General features: G+C 30.7%; 1 protein-coding gene across 3 annotated transcripts in view; it reads right to left on the reverse strand.

Annotated features, from left to right (window-relative positions):
- The window catches only part of Set2 (SET domain containing 2), a 136,726-nt gene that overhangs the window by 58,055 nt on the left and 57,125 nt on the right, over positions 1 to 21,546 (reverse strand). For all 3 annotated transcript variants that reach the window (XM_076495673.1, XM_076495675.1, XM_076495674.1), the window contains exons 9-11: positions 16,745 to 16,876; positions 8,612 to 8,728; positions 6,148 to 6,630 (exon numbers count right to left, since the gene is read on the reverse strand). In XM_076495673.1, the coding sequence (XP_076351788.1) occupies positions 6,148 to 6,630; positions 8,612 to 8,728; positions 16,745 to 16,876 (732 nt within the window). The remainder of the gene's footprint in view (positions 1 to 6,147; positions 6,631 to 8,611; positions 8,729 to 16,744; positions 16,877 to 21,546) is intronic.

Raw genomic sequence — 21,546 nt, forward strand, 5'->3', positions numbered from 1 at the left:
TACCACTCTTATAATGCACCCACCACCTCAAAGTGCAGAGTATAATCTTTTTTTTAGAGGAGGGCAATAGGACATAAACCACAGACATTTGAATTCACAGTTCAACATGGTAATTACTAGACTACACCAAGCCTCATTTAGTTTTGAACATATGGAAACAAAGGTAAAATTATGCAAAGTAACCAACGTTTTTCTTAGGTCAAATATGATCTCAACGAAAACTGGAAATGACATAGCTCTTAACGTATAATAGAAAAGCAAAAGTCATGATTGATTAAGATGCAGCATTTTATAGCCAGGCTTTTGTTTTGTTCATTACTTTTTACTGCTTGAAGCATTATAAAAGGATTATTTTGTCTTGGATTTATTTTTAAGTAGAGCTGAGCAATATTTGTTTTTTTGCATGTGATTCTTAATTTCTTTGAAGTGATAAGATTTGTCACTTTTTCAACACTTGTTCTCCTTTTAACCTGAAGAACATTTTCTGACACAAAACTGACCTAAGCATCATGAAAAATAAATTAGCTAAATTATGGTGAATGAATAACAGATTTGAAAATATAGATCATTAGACTGATTAATTTGGGATTTTTTTATACAAAGCTAATTGAAGATACCTGTGCAGCTGTTCCTAGTTCTAAACTGACAGACTCGAGAAGAAAGGCATCTAGTCAATAATGCAGCATCCACTGTCAATTTTTCAGCTATTCTGGTCTTACTGAATAGAGTTTTGGCAGTTGGCTTTATAATACACCCATGGCTTCAAAGTAAATAGTATTTCTTTTTAATGCAACAGAATGCAAACAACAGACCTGCAGGTACACACCTAAGCACTCTAACCACTGGGTCATTCTTGGCTCAAATTTCCTTGAATGTACTTATTGGCCAGTTTATGAAAGTTGAAAAATAAATTTCATGTTGTAAACAAAGCAGTGAGTAAATTCTTTATTCTGTGAATAAAATCATCCCTGTGATGAAAATAATGTTCCTAATTCATAGCTACCAGATTAATCACTTATTATCTGACACTCAAAAGTTACAAAACGTAAAAGAAGCTACAAATTATTTCATTAAGGAAACATACAAGCATGCTATTACTTAATTCCCTCGTGTAAAACATAAAAACAAAAATACTAATTTAGCTATTCACATGAATGATGGTTAAAATATTGAGCTTGTGGTTCCTGTTTCAACTACTTTAACTTTAAGGTTCAAGTTTTATACTTGAAGTGTTTTTGTTTATGGAAATGTTCTGATCTCAACTTCACTGATTTGCTAACTTGCACACTTTTTATAAACTGTTTTAATATTTAAATAGTAAAATAATTTTATAATATTTTTGAGTCAGTGTCTCAATTATCATATGTTTAATAAATTTTAATGTTTTTACCTCTTTAATTCATTTGCAGTAATTTTAATAAACCAATTTTATCATATGAAATTTGTCTAAATCACACATTAGCCAATACTGTTTATTATCATCAAAGTACATTAATGCAGCAAAGTATGTGTCAGGTATTCTCTGCTTTTCCATGAATTTTGATCATGAAACATTCTAACAGTTTAAACATAATTTATCCTTTTTCTACTGTTTCTGAAAACTGAAATCCTCCAAAAATAAGTATCTGAAATCTCTTATGGTAAAGTTTGCCATTTTTTAAAACTTTTATATTGCTAAAGTCAAAGCTGAAGTTGAATTCACTAATTTTGTCAAAATAGGTGTGTATCAAACACCATACTCATAGTTAACCAACTTCCTAAAATATTTCTGGCATCACCTTTACACTATATATGTCTGTTTTTAGTTCTTAATTACATATACACGTCCTCAGAACTTTCAGCATGAGCTCAGTTTATTGAGTTTACCCCAATTATTCTATTATTTAATGTAGCACCATCTGGTGGAAATTATACCATTTGGTAATTATTTTAAATTAATGAACTTAATTACAAAGTCAAATGTAGTTTCTTAGAAATGTACAATAATTCCAAATAAATTTTTCACAGACTTGTAATCTGTAGAAATGTCTGATAAAAACTTAAATAAATAAATGAAATCTTAAAGTAATGTATTATTTGAGATGCTTCCATTATTTAATTAAATACTTTAGGATCATTATGATATCATTAATTTCCTTGTATAAAACAAACTTTTCTGCAGCATGAAAATTCAATAATTCAAATCTCATGAAAATATTTGCCTTTAATATATTCATGATGTTTTTATTGGAGGAGCAAGTTGTAATTCAATTATTCTTCTCATATGTGTACAGAGATGTTATGTTCATTACAAATTATAAATGAGTAAGTTATGTCTATTATCTATGCAGCACATCAAGAAATTAAAAAGAAAAAGATTTGAATGGTGATCACCCGAGTTTTTACATTTTTATTAATTTGTTAAAAAACCAAAAAAATGTACATCCAATGTAGTTCAGTAGTAGTTACTCTGGGTTTGTACAGTCTTACAGATCCAAAATTAAGGGACTTCCACAAAATTTCCTAACAATTTAAATAACCAAATTTATGACACTTTGAACACTAATATGAGATTCATAATGACATATTGAAATAAACAAAACTTAAATTTGTACTTTTTTGTTTCTAACAAAAATGTCACAAATAATGTACAGGTAACACACACCTGAGGCATCTTCACACATAAATAATTGCATATTTAGTAAGCTTCCATGAAGTTTCATTTTATAAAAATATATACTATTCAACACATAGAGAAATACAAGGAATTTCAAGCACTTTTGTCCACAAAATTGGGATGTTCAAAGACCTGCACAAACCCTGTATATGTAATGTATGAAACCTGGAAACAAAATCAAAGATATGTTGTTGTTTTTATAATTGTGTTCTTAAACCCAACTTTGCATATTTTTTTGGATGGAGAATCTTTGTTCTCAAAGTAATGTGAAAAAACAAAAACTCAGTTCACTGGTTGTTACTAGTTCTTAATTAATGGTACAAAGTAAGAAAATTAATATTTAAAACTTTAAATAAAGCATGTTTATTTTCCATTTCATAGGATCTGTACATGTTAATATTCATAAAAAAACATGTTATGGTATAGCAGAAACCATAATCCAGTAACTATTAACAAAATGATAATTTCTTTATAGTGAATAATGTGTAAAAGTAGCTTCAAGATCTTGAACATTAAGTATACTTTTAAAAAAATGGTATTTTTTATGTCTAATTTACAATAAAATGGCATTCACTGTTCAGACATACAGGTTTGAGTTTTGGCACACACACAGTCATTTCTGTAATTGAGAAATGGAACAGAATAAATAAGACTATTTTTCACCATACTGTGTAACAATAAAGTTCCGTTTGGAAGTTTCAAAATTTTAAATAAAATACAAGATGACTTAATATCAGTTTAAACACTGATTATTAGTGTAATATTGTACTTTTAAAACTAATACTTCTCTTCCTGAAAAATATTTTGTTCAAATTGCATCAAATAGCTGTCAAGCATTTCTGGGTTAAATATGAAAATCAATGAAAAGAGTAGTTATTCAAACATACATAAATTGTTCATCTACTAAGCACACTTTTTTAATCAATGCGTTTTAGTGCATCTCTGTGACGTTCATACAAATACACAGTGGGGAAGTCAAATTAAATAATTCTTCAGCTATCAAGCTCAATAAAATGCAGTTTTTTTGTTTTTTTTATCCAAATGTCCCTGGTGGCAAAATAATAGCTGTAGATTAACACTTGTAACCAAACCCAATAAACCAGTCTATGGATAAAATGTAAAAAATATTTCATTTTTGTCTGTAAATTCATGTTAACCACACAAAATTCCATGAAGAATGATTACTAGTGACACATAAAAATCTTGTATATCAATAGGAATCCAACTATCAACAAACTAGTTCCAATGAGAGTAATGTCCACTAAGCAGGGACTGATAATTATTTAAAAAAAGATGAGTTATCAATAAACTGAAGTATTATCTCCAATGTTATTAAATTTCTTTGTGTGAAATGTTCTATACCTAAATCATACCTCAGGTAATGACAGAGATTTTAAGTTTGATTGCAGTTAATTGAAAAAAGTATATATTAAATATGATTTTTTTTCAGAATAAAACACGTAAAAAATACAATAATGTCACTATATTTACAATATATGTGGGTCATATTTATCCATAGTGAAGAAAAAGGCGCACAGCAACAAAAATACACAAATACCTGTACTTTCAACTAAATATTTGTATATTTTTATTATAATGCATGTGCAATACTCAACCGAATAATATAACTCAAAAATAGTTATATATTATATGATAATGCTGAATGTAATGTCAAGTTAATAATACATGAGTATGGGCTAAAAATAAAGAATAGAAGCTTTCAATTCATAAAAAATGCAACAGAAAATTACCATCGCTAACTTTGAAATAAATATGTAAAGAAAACAAAAAACAAATAACATCAAAGAAAGACAGTTCAATTGGTCATTGTATAAGAAGAATAGAATATTGTTTTGAACACAACTAATTTAATAAAAAATTCAATGTCCATATCTATCTGGTAAGAAATAAAATACATGTAGCAAATGGATGAAAATTTCATGGCATCAAGTGACAGTCCTCAGTCAGCTGTTAAAAAGTCAGTTACACTAGTGGGAAATCATGTCCTAAGATGCTATTTTACAATAAAAAATTTCAAGAAAGAGATTTCTTAACATTTTTAATAGTAGAACTAACTAAAAAAAATATTATGCAAAACTTTGAAACTATCTAAATAGTCCCTAAAATTAGGCATCCTTTATTTGAAAGATATTGAAGTTCAGCAAGTACCAATCCACTCAGAAATTTAAAAATGTAGGTTTCACCATGAATACTTATGCTTCATCTCTACTTTTAGCAGCATTTTCTTGATTTTTATCACATTTTACAATAATATTTTAATCAATGTTACTTTTTTTTCTGTAACACAAATGTATGGTGATCATACCTTCAAGAATGCTTGGTTTGTGTCAAATTCTTTCACTGTTTGGAGTTTAAAAATACATTTAACAATACTTTAAAACAAAAAGGTTCATGAGGATCAGACATAATTGAATTTTAATATCTTTAAAAAAATTATAAGTACAAAAGTAATACAGATCTTCACAATTTAATAAAAATGTACATATATGAACATTACAGAAACCAAACAATACTTTTCATTGCAATGATAAAAACTAAACTTGCATGCCTAGATGTGTATTTTCAATTTCACTAAATGTAAGCAGGGTACTTTTAACAACATCTTGGTATTATTTTTACAAGAGAAATGGAAAGTTTCCCTTTATCACATCCATATACTTCTTTAAACACACACACACACAACATATTTACATGTAAATCAACAGCCAAGGTTAACAAAAAAATTACACTTAGTTCTTAAAAATGCCAAATAAACATATGCATATGATATAAATTAGAAAAAAAAAGTTCGACAAATAATGAGAATCTAAACAAATCAATATTAAACAATGCAATGAGGAATTTTTAAAGTTAAACTTTATGCATTGTTATAGTGCAAGTTTTTTGCATATGCAAAGTATTAAAGATAATGTTATAGCCTCTGTATATCAGCAAGATAACAGCTTGTTGTATATAAAAACATGCTATTACCTGTGAAAAAAATGACAAATTAAATTTCTGATGTGTTTATATAAACACTTGACAATACATTTCCATTGAATTTTCCTACTTGCTCAACCATCAGCAATATGCACAGTTATGATTTTAACTGTCTTGCTCAACCATTAACAACATGTACAGTTGTGTTTTTAACTGTCTTGCTCAACCATTAACAACATGTACAGTTGTGTTTTTAACTGTCTTGCTCAACCATTAACAACATGTACAGTTGTGTTTTTAACTGACTTGCTCAACCATTAACAGCATGTACAGTTGTGTTTTTAACTGTCTTGCTCAACCATTAATAACAATATGCACAGTTATGGTTTTAACTTTTCATACATGGATAGCTCTCAACACTTCTATGCATCTATCAAATTACAGCTTAGAATAGCTACTATTAAACCAAACATACAGTTATATAAGTATTCATATTTGAAAGACACGCTTTTAATAACTCAACCATGGTACTTCAATTTCATAATTCTCACCTTCAAGTCACTCCAAGAATCTAATAACTTAGAGGCCATAGAAAATACTTCATTTTTTTTGTCAACTCCATATGCCATATCCTGACTTTCTTCATCAGATTTACATGGCTTCTCCTCTGTATTCTGATTTTCAGCAGTTTCAGCAGGTGATGCTATATATTTGTCCTGCTCCAATGTCACTGTATTGGCATTCTTTGGACTAGAATCAGATACCTCACTATCTGATACTGATTCTTCAGACAACTTTATTTTTTTAATTGGCATTTCAGCATATGTTTCAACAGGTTTTGAACCATCTCCATTGTGAGGTGTAGTTGCCCCTGATGGAGGCTCACTAGATGTTTCTACTTCTCCACCTTCACTTTCTCCTCCAGATTTGTTCCCCGATATCTGAGATGCCCACTGCTGAATAACTGACTTGACTTTACTGTCTAAAAGCATTGTCATATTAGGTATTGGTAAAGTTGACAACACTTCCAAGATCTAATGGTGGAAGAGCAAAAAATAAGGAAGCAACAATTAATCTGAATAAGAAAAAAGTTATCATTGTCACACTTCTTACATTATAATCCATATATCTGTTAGGTAAAAATACATTTCCTATAAATCCTAAATCTACATAGTTTAATGATTTTCTGCCCATATATGAATGAATAAATATAGAATTTACAATGTTCAACAACAAGGTTAATAAAACAGTTACTGACAACACATTCTTATTATAATGATATATAATATTTTTCAAAGAGCTATCCATACTAACTAAATCAGAAACATTAAGCCTGATTAGTCCTAAGAAAAACAATAATAATTGCACTTAACTTGTAACAAAACAAGTCTTACAATTTTTAAGGTTACTCAGCTATGTTTAGATATTCTAAACCCTCAAAACTCTTTAAAATGTTTATTTTAGTATTCAGTCTAGCTTTGACCAGATATTAACTCCTCCTCTATATAAAAATACTTAGACAAGAAAAAATGTTTCCTATCACTATTTAAATTTACTGATAATAAGGTGTGAAAATCCAACAAAAAATGATATTTTCAGGGAATTTCAAGAACTTTCCAAGAAGAAACTTACTATTTTTTCAGGACTCAAACACATCACAATCTAGTTTACAAAAAACACAAGTTTTAGCCCAATTTGCTACATTACTTCATGATTATTAAAGTAAAGTATCAAACTGAGATGTAGCTCTTTTAAATTTAAATTAATAATACTAGAACTGATGTGAATGCAAAGCCTTTTATAAGAATAATGATTAGTGACAACGTTAAAGCATGAAATTGCATAACAAAAAATAATCATCATGCTATTAAAACAATAGGTAAGAGCTGTACAAGTCTACATGCATGAATTGAAGCATGTGAAATTGCTTTCCTGTACTTCCTCTAAACTAAAAATGACTAAACAGTTCTTCACTCCAGGAAGTAGAATTTAAAGATAAATCCTGATTAAATTAATTAAATGTTCTTACTTATGCTTATATCTAGAATTACAAATTATAATAGGTTTCAAATTTGATCTTGAAAATTAAGTCAACCACCTTAACCTCATCATTCAGTTTAAAAAAGTAATTTTACTTATTTCTAATTCTTGCATAAGGTTTGTTTGTTTGCCACAGAAACAAGCATCAATCTACACATTCTACTACACATGTAGTAGCTGACCCTAATTCTGAACTGACAGACTACGGGAAAAGCAGGTAGTCAACAGCTGGAGTGGAGTTCACAAGCCTACTAGTGAACCTACCAAAACATTATCAATTATAATCTGGAACATAAACTGTTCCTTTTCTGAATGTGTGTGATTAACAAAAAAAGAAGTCAAAATAGCTACGTATTTATGTGCATGTGCTATAATACCCTTATCGACTAAACAGTTTCCTGGCTTATATTAATTCATTATTGAAATGTCTTTTTGTTGTTTTTTTAAAATCTAATCAATTACACACACTCAAGGATAAGATTACTTTTTACTATCATGTTGTTTCATTTGAACTTCAAACTGAGTAGACATAGCAGGTTTAAGAACTCTAATGAACTACAACAACCTATTAAAAGCAAAGATAATATTTTGGTTGCTATGCTAAAACCTTCTTTGGAACCTGGAGAAGGTCTCAGTATATAAGCCAAAATGTGGTCTTCCTTTCTTAAAATAGGTGGTTGCTGATAATTAAATATCTCAAACCTATTGTGGTATTACCAACTACAGCATTTATTAATGGAAAAAAAACAAACTATCAAAATAAATAAGGGAATTTACAAATCAAAATGATTTTCCAAAAAGCATGAAAGGACGTGACATAAAGGATAAGAACAAACTTTTTAAAAGACAAAAGTTTTAACAATAACTTTAAAAACAAAGCATAAATATGTCATCTTCACACTTATGAAACCAAATACGCTTCTAGTACATGTAATCCTACATCAGTGCATTTGTTTTTAAATTTCTATAACTTACTTTGATTTTAAGTTTTTGGGCATAAACACAGCTGCCAAGATCCACCATCCAACTCCAAATAAGAGAAAGTCCATGGTAGTCCAAAAATAAACGCAGACAGGCTTGTTCAGAAGTGTTCTGGAAATTTAAAAATTTCATGTTACACTCATTTCCACAAGTTGAACAACAAACCTAAACCTAAAACAGTGGGTAAAAGGTGCAAAGTTTCATCAGATTTTGACTACGTATCTGTGTTCACATGATAAAATTTGTAACAAGAGAGACAGGAATAAAATTTAATGTGTCTAGAAAGGAAGACAAGAATGTCTAAATAAAAATGAAGTTGAAACAAGAGATATTTCATAGGTGGTTTGGTAACCCCCAAGGTTTAAACATAACTCAAACATCTTAACATACTGATTGAAAGACAAGCTATGAAAATGAAAAGCAAAAGAAGGAACAAGCTTAAAAGAGCAGTTTTCACACCTTGCAATATTCTTATAGTAAAACAACACATCTTCCTGGAGTACATCACACTATGAGACTGAGTTCAGGAGAACCTGCTAATGTAGTCTTTCAAACAATGCCCTGTGTGGATGAGCATTGTCATTTATTAAAAGGAAGTTATCACCTATTGCACTTACATGTGGTCTAGCACAGGTAAATCAAGATATTATCTTGTAACTCCAGCAGGTCACAATACCACTCTCAAACACACAGAGATCAGTATGTTTACCTGGGCCATCATAGGAATCCAGTTCTCGATAAGTGTGCATTGTGATTAATGGTACATGTATAGACTGAATTTTGATAAGATGTTCAAAATATATGTTCACATCACTAATTCAAATTATCCTGTTTAGGTTTGTGGGTCAAGGGATACACACCATAGGTCATCTTGCACAGAGTCCCATTATACGTAGCCTGCATATAGCTGATGTTTAAATCATCTTCCCTGTGACTTTGCAGAGATTCAAAGACAGTTAAGTTAGAGTAAAGCACTTGTTTTGTCATGTCTTAAAGTGACATAATAGTCATGTGGTGGGTTGTAAGAGGTTTTGTATTGGACTTAGCAATATCTCTGTGCAGTTAAAATTCTATTCATAAATAATAAACAACACTACTGTTTACAATTAACCATTCAGCCACCAGTGTATCTAGTTATTTTAAAATACTAAGGTTTGAGGAAAAGTTCACACAACACTTGAAATAAAAGACACATGAGCATATATTCATCCAGTGTTTACTAAACATCACAGAAGGATCAAAAGTGTACATCGGAATTTTCTTGTACAGAAATGTACTGGCACATATTATTGTGCATCATTGTTTATTTTCTTCAAAAAAACCTCCCTCTTTTTTGAACAATTTAAATGGAATGCCAGATGTCACTGCACACAATCTGTTTAGATTCATTATCTATAAAAGATAAATAACAAAAAAAAATTTAACAAATATAGCCAGACTAATATATGCCCACTTAAACTGCTGGAAAGGTTTCATAGAACTTATAGCAAACTGTGAAGGTGTTAGGAAAAAGATAAAAAAAACACAAAAAAACTTGCAATTAGTACAGAAAAATTACATCCCTAATTGTAAATCTGGCTAGACAAAGTTCTCATGGTCTGGTCTCACAAATACCAAAGAAGTCTTTTACAATGATTTCAATCCACATGCGCACATACATACATATACTTGGTTCAGCTACTAGATTACACATTAGCCACAAGCCCCCTGAAACCAAAATGGCTTGTTATTTAAAAATAAATATTAAAACTAATACTATCACATTACGACTCTCTTTAGGTAGCCAAATGCCTCGTCATCTAATTAATGATGCACATGAATGGTTTAACTAGATTCCACTATCCCTACCTACTATCTAGCAAAAACCACAGCCAAGGGAACAGACTTGGAGAAATCACATTATGATAATATAAATACAACTCTAGTTAAACTCTCAGATGTATTAAGAGTATACAGTATCCAAAAAGCTTTATTATAATCCTTAAGATTTAAAATAAATAAATACTGTACAGGTTTGATCTTAAATAATCTATTTTGGTATTTTTGTCTCCTGCAAAAATCACAATAATATTTTAAAAACAATTCAAGTGTTGAGTTATAAGTACACATTCTAGTAAAGGTATTTATTGAAATAAATTTACCTCTTATAATAAATCTTTGTTAAAACTTCATACTTCTTTAGAATACATAAGATAAGGAAATGATGCAAATAACTTCTCTCAAGTTTTCGGATGGAAAAAAAGGCTTTAACTTTCATTATATAAAAGATGTAAGCAATCATACTCATTTCTTGCTGTTGAGAGACAACTTTTCACCATGTTATTAAAAGTATGAATGGAGTAATTGACACCAGTGGCTAAAAAAATTTATGAATACTATGATGCTTTACCATTACTTGTAAGAAACTTCTAGTGATGCATTTAATTATGTTTTAATCTAGTAATATTTGCCAAGTTGAGTACCAGCATTTGTGCTGACAATCTCTTACTCCTCATATGGAGACTGGTTACCTCACAGCAGACAAGAGTTTGTTTGCTGATATTATTAGTGGCCTTCTGGTTGCGTACTGTCCTACTGATTCTCACATCTTTTATTTTACCAAGCTAAACTGTACAATACTTTCTTTTCCAGCAATTTCATTCCCTTTACTACAGTGGAGGAGGTCTATATCTAAACAGTAAACTTCTACTAGATTTGATAATCAGGCTTCTAATGCAAGCTTGTCAGTTTCCTTGTTTAGCATTACCTCTATAATGACTTAATATGTACATCAAAATGATTATTTTACCATGCAGTCACTTTACTTTTTGATATCCATCTGGTAACCAATCACTTTGAATTGTACATTGTACTGCCACTGAGTCAGTCACAAATATTATGTTTATGACTCTGTATATTTAGAGTTTGTTGCTTGTGGAAAGCCTGGATGCTCCACTGGTCTTATCCACAATGTCATTGTTCTACAATATGGCACAAGTCCAATCAGCTCTCTGAATATCTCTGGGGTAGAGAACCATCAGTGCACATGATGGTAACTGACACTCAAACAAGGTCTTTAAATAGCTGCTGACAGGATGTGCTTAACACTCTGTCCAGTCTCTGTACATTCTGTTTAAGACCATTTTTAAACATCCCAGTGATATCAGTGTTTATTCCATATGAGAAAATCTCAGACTTGTTCATTTTAGAGTATCTTAGTGGGAGCTATATAGCATCTGCTTCATTTGCTGAGGCATGTTTTAGGCAATATCTTGTATAGTTGATGCCTGCAGAGTGACTGGAGAGTTGAAATCCCAGTGAAAAAGAGAAAGAGATGGTGATCTAATTCATGGTCTTTAGACTGCAAAATTTTGTTTGTGAGCACTAGTGGTGATCTACAATCTTACTAATGCTTGTGATGTCGATGAAATATATCACATGTCTATTCTAACAGTCATTTTCCAACTTTTCAATCTTATCTAGTTATTCAGCTGGAGAGATCAGTTAACACTTTAGTTGGCATTCTTCAACTTTATTTACTGCAACAATGTTTACTGCACTGATGTCTTTGATAGCTCTGGTTATCATGGTGTTAATGTAGAAAGTGAAGTTACCTGTCAAAGATATTTCAGCGTTTCTTTTTCGAAAACAATAACAATGTTTGCAAACAATGGTAATGGTTTGTCCTCATCAGCATATTTGTTGTTGAGTGTGCAGAACAAGGTTGTAGCTTCAACGGAAATGATACTCACCCTGCTAAGTGATGATTGCATCTTGCTTTCAATATCGGCTTTACAAGAGCATCCACTGTAAACCAGAACACTGCCAGCAAAGATTTACACAAAGCATCTGGTTTGATTTTCAAGATGGGCTAGATCCATAGAACAGTCATTGAAGAGGACTGGCAAGAGTGATGAACCTTGAGGCACAGAACTGCTGATGGTGACCCAGTACGAATGCCAGTTTCCATGTTTCATTATGCATCTTCTAGTAGTCAATGTAGCTACAACATGCTACAGTGATGTCCATTTTGGGCAAAAATGGACAGATTGACCTTACCATATACATCTTCATGAACTAAATCAAATAACAGCATTTTGACCAATTTTATAGCTTTCTCATGAATTAGTTATGAATCCAGCAGTATTGCTCCAGGTTTTTTTTTCCATTGCAATTACCACTTAATGGTAATGTTAGTAGTCATTCAATATGATAGACAAGTCTTCTCCAAGATCTTGCCACTGATATGTAATAGGACAATGACTGAATGGCCTGTAAGATAAGAATGGTACTTCATAGGTTTAAGTAAGAATTTGATAAAAAGTAATTATTATAAATAAGTGATATAGCCATGATTTCATTTCTTATGCAAATCAAAGTTTTGAAACCACTAAAATCAAGTACTTTCAAGATTAACCTTGTTGCATAGTTCATTCTATTCAATGTCACATGCTTTAACTGAGTCATGCCTCATCCATATGAACTCAGTCCAGACCTGAGTGCATGCTTTCCAGGCTTTAAGAGTAACTAGCCCTCTGGTGTAGTGTTCCTTTGCAGGCTAGGAAGAAACCTTCAGTCTTCAGCACTGTGTTCTTTCCATGCATATGTTGATGATTTAGACTTGAGTAAGTTTGGATAAGCTATCTGGACAGTTCAGAGGTTGCAGTGGAAATTATGATGATGAGTATTGTCATAGTTCATAATGCATGCTTCTCATTTTAAACAGCTATGACCATTCCCACTTCTAGGTCAGCATATAGTATAAAGCCAGTGAGAGTACATTTATGATCCGAAAGTTGGTCTCTTGAAAGACTATGATGTCAAAATATAGGGTTTATGAAGGCATTATTCACTTCCTCTTGGATCTTATGGTATTGCAGTTGCCTATCATAAAATGAGACTACTGGAGTCTGGTGCACATTTTATATATATATATATATTCTATTCACCATCTCAATTTGTAGGCCTTGGTTACCCTGTTCTTCATTTGGGCATTTGAAACTCACTGCTAAGTACATAATCTCTGTTGCTTCAATTAACACTGTTTTTCAATGAATCATTCATTATTTGCAGACAATAAATTAACATTCAACATTCAAAACTCTTGGTATTAGCACTGTCCACCCTAACACGACAGACTGGGGTTGCCATTCTTGAGGTGGACATACAAAAGCCAATAGGACAAAGATACTCTTCCACCATTGAGATACCTCCCCAGTTAAGGATCTGATGTCAACACTGTTTATAATCAGAAGCTAAGTATCTCCATGTTTTTTCCATCCTCTGATAACCCATCAAGCCTCCCAGTATGTGTGCCACCACCTGATAGAGCTTGCATATTTATACAACTTAATGTTGAACTGAATCAGGCCCAAAGACAATTAAGACTAGGACTGTTTTTGATTTTACTAGTAGATGAATCCCTGTCACAGACTGATGCTTGAATTGCTAAAACCAATCAAGTTAACTCTAGCATTAATGAGAATTCTGTAATAAATAAATAATAAATAAATAAGTAATAAATAATAAATAAATAAAAGTCATAATAAATGTACACAACTTCAATGACAATGCACTAAGCCTGTAAATATGAAAGCAAAGAATAAGCTTGAGAGCTTAACATTAGGATAAATGACAATTACCTATTGAATTTAAAAGCAAAGGTATTAACAAAGTAATTATAGGTTTATTATTAAGCTTAAGAAATATTATGAACTTGAGTTGGTTGATGAAAAAATCTCAAAAATAAAACATTAACAGAAAAAGTTCTTAATTCCATGAAATTACATTACCCACAGTTGATAAACAAACAAACTTTTATTAAATATCTGAAGTTTTTAACTTAATTTTTTGTTTTTCAAAGAAATCAAGAAACCAATGCTGTGTATAAATTTTGAATATAACATAAAAAAAAGCAGTTATAGGAAAATTCTGACAACAGATCAGAAACAGTTTATTATTTACAAGTGTAAAAAAATATACAGTTAAATATACTTTCAATTATCATCTTCCTTTTTGGAGTATTATGAGCCTTTATATACTAATAAGGTTCTACAGAAAATTGAGTATGATAAAGAAAAACAATTTTGAATATTCATATCAGCTATTTGCATGACAACCACACCTGATATAAAGTTAAATTTATAAACAGCCTTTTCTGACACAAAAGATTCATACACTCAGATAACAAAGATAACTTCAAAATGGGAATTTAGAATTTACATGATGAAAACATCCCTTGTACTTAATAGTCCTGCAAACCAAAATAATTTGCATCAACTTGAGCACAAAGACAATTCCGACAGTGACCTGTGACATGTCATGCTCCAGCCATGGTAAGAAACATATATCTTGTTTCATTCAGAATCCATGAACATAAAAGTCAGTGCCAAAAGCTGTTCATGTGTATCAGACAACCTAATCCATCTGGGAAAGTCTTGTGTATACAAGCTGCTTTCACAAGCACATCTGTTCAACTCTTGCATGTTTCAATGGATATTCACAATATTCCATCAAAAGACATAAGTGTCAAGTTGTCAGAAACAGCACTAATGAATTTGTATGTGATTGGGCTATCAACACTCATGCAAGGAAGTCTTTGTCTTCTTACACTAGAAATAATGGGGAAAGCAGTAGGGAGAATGGGTATGTTTCAGACATGACAATGTTATGACAAAGCCCAATGGAAACTATACTGCAAGACTATTTCCAGCATGCATGGTAGTTGGATATAGCATGACCAGATAAGGTGAAATGGACTGTAATGATGTGGTAAGACTCCACATAATTTAATGTATAAAATCTATGTAATGCTGAAAATATTCAGACAGTTAGATAATATGTAGTAAGACTCATTTAATCCAAGAAATGAAGAAACAACTTCTGAAAACATACAGGCAGAACATTAAAGGAATAACACAACAGAAGAAACTCAAGCTAAAAAAAACAGGGGGACAGTAATAGTAAGAGTCTCCTAAAATGACTTAGAAAAAAAAGTGTTTTAATATGCATGTCTGTTCTTGAAATGTAACTAGTGAACAAAAGATTCAAGACTGTAACACAGCTATAAAAATAAATCAAGGTATGAAAGAAACAAAATCAATATTAAAAATGTAATTTGATAGTGAGCTTAATATTATAACACACAATAATGTTTGACTGAGGTAATAAGTATTAAAAGCTCTGTAAAGTCTAAATTAATTAATAAGCAAAATTTTCTATAACTGGTTCATAGTTAAATCTATTATAAATATCAACAAGTTGTATATGGAAGCATTAGCAGAATCTTGTGCAACAGTGATATTTTTTCTGTATAAAATAGTTTGATCTAAGTGAATTTGTTTTATATAATCTATTTTACAAATAGTTCTTTTGATTTTTACTAATCTATACAATTTCAAATTTATGAGAAAGAATCATTGCAGTTTGATTGCAAAGTATTGCTTAATGTATTGATATTATTAAACAAAGAATAAAAATATGCCTCAAAAACTCTGAAATTATATTGAAAAAATCACCATAATAGTTATAATTCAAATGTTTATTTATCTAAGACCAAAGAAGGCTACATAACAACACAGCAAAAGACTCACAAAATAAAAAATGTGTCATATTTCTGGGCAATCAATTTTTTACTTTCTAATAATTCTTCTCGTTTAGATGCCAAAAACAAATTCAGACTCAATTAACTCCTAGAGTATTTAGTCTTGTTGTCAAATTGTTTCTACCCTTTACCTTCTTGTATACTAAATCAAAGGATGTGGCAAGTAAGCTGGCTGGTGTTGAAGGTTAAAATAATGAATAAAGAAGATACATGACAAGAGCTATAGTGTAAGCATGTACCTGAACAGACTATGGCCTCTTCAGACCAAGGACTAAATCAGTCAATTACGCATACTGGATTACAAAAAGTAATAAAATTTTAATGATGGGTATACATTACTTGGCAAGTAATTAGGCCATTTTCAGGGATGTAGGATCACAACAAACAAACACCCTAAACCTGGGTGGACCTTGTTCATGGAAAATGTTTAAGGGTTTCTCTTTTTATATTTAAGATACCTGTTACATATTTTAATTAAAATTTAAGAATGCTGCATAATAACTGGGAGTTGTTAGAGATCTACTGAACTAAAAACAACTCTTTACCTTGAGGATGTCAAGAAGTTTTTCACGAGAAGCATTGTCTTCTGCACGAACCATCAGTCTAGCCAACATCAAAGTCTGTTCCCTATTTCTCAATCCACCATTTAAGCTCAGTTTCTCAACCTCTTCTCCAAACTATTAGAAATAAGCATATTTTATTGACTCTTACATAATGATTTGAATTTAAAACTAAACAAAAATCTGGATAAATTGGAAAATGCCAATATCTCACATCTAAAACAGAGTGCATGCTGTACAAGCACATCATCACAGAATTGAAAATCTAAGAAAACAATACAAAAATGGAAACACTTTCATAATACAATTTCTTAAAAGAAAATAAACTTATGTTAAAATTCGTACTTGTCATATTACTGGTTTAGAAGAATAATAGTGCACAAGTGAATACCCCACATAAAAACAGAAAAAAGACATTTGAAGGTATGTCTGGATAGAATGTTAATATAAGAGCAAGTACACATGAGAAGAAGCCAACAAGTCTAAGGAACACAACTGTGTTACATAGCTTTTAGATTTATGAGATGTTGAAGCAGAATAAGATGGAATTAAGTTAAAATATGTGGACAGTCAGCACTGGAAATAAGATGATACAAAGGCTGGACTTACACAGCAGCTTCTGGCTCCCTCAGATCACATATGAACCATTTTCCTTAGAAGTTGGAAAAATCTCTCCAAAAGTGTCAAAATTACATGTTTCATGAACATTCTCTCTTTACCTTACCAATCACAAAAGACTAATAAAATATGAAATATATTGTGACAGTCAGTATATATTTTCCAAATTCAAGGTGGATCAATGTAACTATTTCATGAAACAATATACAACTTCCTTAACTTGTCAAGCTACAAAAAGCAACACCTCAGGTTGCAACTCCAACTACATTTAGAGTTCCAGAATGAAAACTTAGGAAAATCATTAATTCTGTAGATAAGAATAATACAATAACAGAGAGTTAGTATCCCACATACAAAAATACTTCATCACTGTAAAAATGGAAAACATATGAAAACAAGTTGATTCTAAATATAAATTACACATGTAATTTAATACAATAACAGAGAGTTAGTATCCCACATACAAAAATACTTCATCACTGTAAAAATGGAAAACATATGGAAACAAGTTGATTCTAAATATAAATTACACATGTAAGTATTTATCCATCATGTAATAATTTACAGATCAAATACAAATGACAGTCAGGTATATATGAAAAACATGCCATATAATGGGTTAACAAAGCAATAGAGGATAAAAATAATGACAACAAACAGCATTCTAACCAAAGGCTTTAATACTAAGTGAAGCATGTGCTGATAAAGATAAGATTCAACTTAATAAAACTTCTTACCCTAAAATGCATGGTCTAAAATGATCCTTAAAAAAGGTTTCATTAAAAATATCATTTTAAGTAGACATGCATAATAACACAAATGAGTTCACATTTATCACAAATTAAACATCAAGTTAGAATTTAAAACAGCATATTTTTCAATATGAAAAATTAAGCATTAGTTGAGATATGTTGTCACAATGTTTGACTAATAAATTAGACAATATTTAATGCATTAAAATATTAATAACACTTTCTGTAAAAATATGACCTAACTAATAAGTGAAAGTGTTAAAATGATCTAGGACAAAAAGATGTGAATGAAAACTTGAGAAATCTAACTACTATAAACAAATAAAACACCAAATATTTAAAATACAAAAGAAAGTTGTATTTTGAATAATGAAAAGACACTATAAGTATGAAGATTTAACTATATAAGTATGCATAAAGATTAAGACACAAAAAGTTCACAGTTAAATGGATAAACAATGTTTTGGTTACCTCTGATGTTTCTTCTTTACACTGTGCATCAGTCATATATATACCCAAAACTACCACCAAACAAATAAAGTTGAGCCTAAAGCTTAACCATACTAAGCATTCACTTCCAAAATACAACATCCATAATATTCCAAATAACTTAACAGAAAAATATATTCTAACCCTTTTATCAAGAGTTATAGAAATTTCAAAAACACACTTATTTAAAGAGACATGGACACATGCAAGTAATTTACATTTAAAAACCTAGAAACACATTCCTTTTTTCTTCACTAAAAAACAAGAACAAGATTTCACTTCACAACATTTTTTAATCACTGTTCAGATACTAAATAATTTGTTTAGGTTTTGTTTTTGACTTAAAAATAATGTCTCCAATTGACACATTTCAAAATTTAGTGATACTAAGTAGTAATGGTGCAACATGATATTATTTGCTAAATGCTGATTGTAAGTCTGGAATGCTTTGTTAGAAGTTACAAGATGGCTGTCAGACAAATGAAATTTTCTTCAAGAGAAATAAAATTCCTACAACAGTGGGAGACAAATGCAATGTAAGAATAAATTATCATGCCAGGAAACTCATTTTGGGACAAGACTATTTGACCTTGGATTTTCTTTCATTTCAAAGACACCAATACCAAAAAAAATTTACTAATGTTAATGGAATAGAACTGAGTTTAACAATAAGTTTATTTTTCACTGGGGACTTACGAAACTGATCTTTCTTTCCACATTACCAGGTAGGTGAGTATAATCTTCAACCAATGAGACTTATGACATAACACTACATCAGCTTTAAGTTAAAAAAATAGAGAGAGAGAAAAAAAAAAAAAAAAAAAGAGAAGAGGTATCATGGTAACTTAAAATGCCCTGTGACCTTATTAAAACTTTTAGTTTTTATCCCCTTGACACAAATGATATTTGACCTGAAAATCACAACTTTTAGGCACCACTCTCCACTTACTAATTTATCTAACTTTGGAAAAATCAAATCAAATTCCTGGGAAAAGAAGCATTTTAAATGTTTCCAGGATTTGATCTCTAGTGACCTCACAAATAATGAACAAATTTCAAGCATCTTTATCCACTTATTAATTTCTCTAACTTTGATAAAGATCAGATTTACCTATAAACAGAACAAGTGCATTATTAGATTTCTAGCTTTTGTCCCCTCCTGATCTCAAATGTCCTTTAACATAAGACTTGTATGCAACTTTTATGCAACTCTATCCAGTAATTACTTTGTCTAATCTTGAAAATAACCAGATAAAATCCATGGAGGAAGAAGTTTAAAGGTCTAATATTTCTATCAACAAGATTCAACCCAACATGCTTGACTACTTGACCAAGATTAATGAAAACCAGTTAAATGGTCTCCAATCAGCAGTCCTTCAAAAATCTTGATGAACAGACAGATAAGATAAAAAGATACACTGCCATAACATAAGGTCAACATTTTGTTTCAAAACAATACTCATCACAGTATTTTTTCATGTACTTTCTAATGTAGATTAGTACCAATAAACAGTAAACTAGACCTAAACTACACTAGCATGCAGTCACACTCATCACATGTTGTATTGCACAACTCACTACTTGTAAATCAGTTATGTTAAACATAGCTAATTAATGTGGCAGATCTAAGCCTTTTGTGTGTTTACACATAAAATTCATCACACTGAATTATTGATATATTCTATTTCTCTTCATTTTCTAAAAAATCAGAATGTAATCTACATATTTACTGATAAGAAGACTGTTCCAATTTCTGGTCTGCCACAGTACCATTGCCTTCTCCCTCTTACATTATTATTTTTTTAGACATGTTTAATGCAAGGAGTGTTTGCAGTTATACAATTCACTCTGACAAACATATGTATGTGCTGACTTTGAATGTCATGCACTGCTGTCACTCTATTGGTATTAATGAGAGCCTGCAGTATGGTACGATTCAGCAAACTACACATTTTATTGCCAATCACAATGAAAACTTCACTCCATCCACTATGTGCATTTCATGTGATATTATTTGTAACCAGGTAACTTCTGTAGGTTGTAAGTGCAGCATTTCTGATCACCAATAGTTTTCCCTTTACAAAGGTATTCAATAAAAATTTAGATCGTGAGGACACAATGGCCGAAAGAATACTAAAGGGTGGACATAATAATCATGGGTTTTAGTGATTTTCTAAGAGCACCATAGTCATTTTGAAAAGTATGGCAACAATTGCTGCCATGAATATTCTTTCCTTGCATTACCTAAACAGTAACAAATGTCTTTATCTTGTGATGTTCCAAGTAAATACTCTTCATTATGCTAAAATTCAATTTTGTATTATGCCTAAAGAAGAACAGTTGCTCAAAATGTTACTGGATAAATGTGTTTCTATTTCAACCCTGCATTTGAACAGTGATTTTATTTTATAACAATGAGGTTATCTTGTCCACATTTAGTCACTTATCACAAGTGTCACATGCCCCATAGAATCTAGTGGTTTTAATTCTTCACTTTCAATATTCCTTTGGCTCACCAAATGTGTTGACCCAATGTTGAAAACCAGGGGTAAACAACCACAAAGTTGATTTAGCAAATAAAGCATGCCAACAATGAATGTCAGCATTAAATTTTGGAAAATGTTCAATGTAACAGCATTTAGTGAAGGCACTAAATCAAGTTTTTTTTACACACACAATCAACCAGTGGTAGGTAAATTGCCTTTTCTACATAAAAATTTTGTTCATTAGTAGATACTAACTTCTAACAATTATGACTAAATAATTCTTTTTTTCAGGTGGATAAAACACTCAATAGCAGAAACTGTTGTACAATGCTTGAACAGGATTGACAGCTTGAATCGTGTGTCAATAATTAAAATTGTGTGAAAAATTAAGTCATATGAAAATGATTTATTACGAGTAATGTTTCATGCATTCCTAAATTGA

This window comes from Tachypleus tridentatus, chromosome 3 (genome assembly GCF_004210375.1).
Source record: "Tachypleus tridentatus isolate NWPU-2018 chromosome 3, ASM421037v1, whole genome shotgun sequence".
NCBI classification, from domain to species: domain Eukaryota; kingdom Metazoa; phylum Arthropoda; class Merostomata; order Xiphosura; family Limulidae; genus Tachypleus; species Tachypleus tridentatus.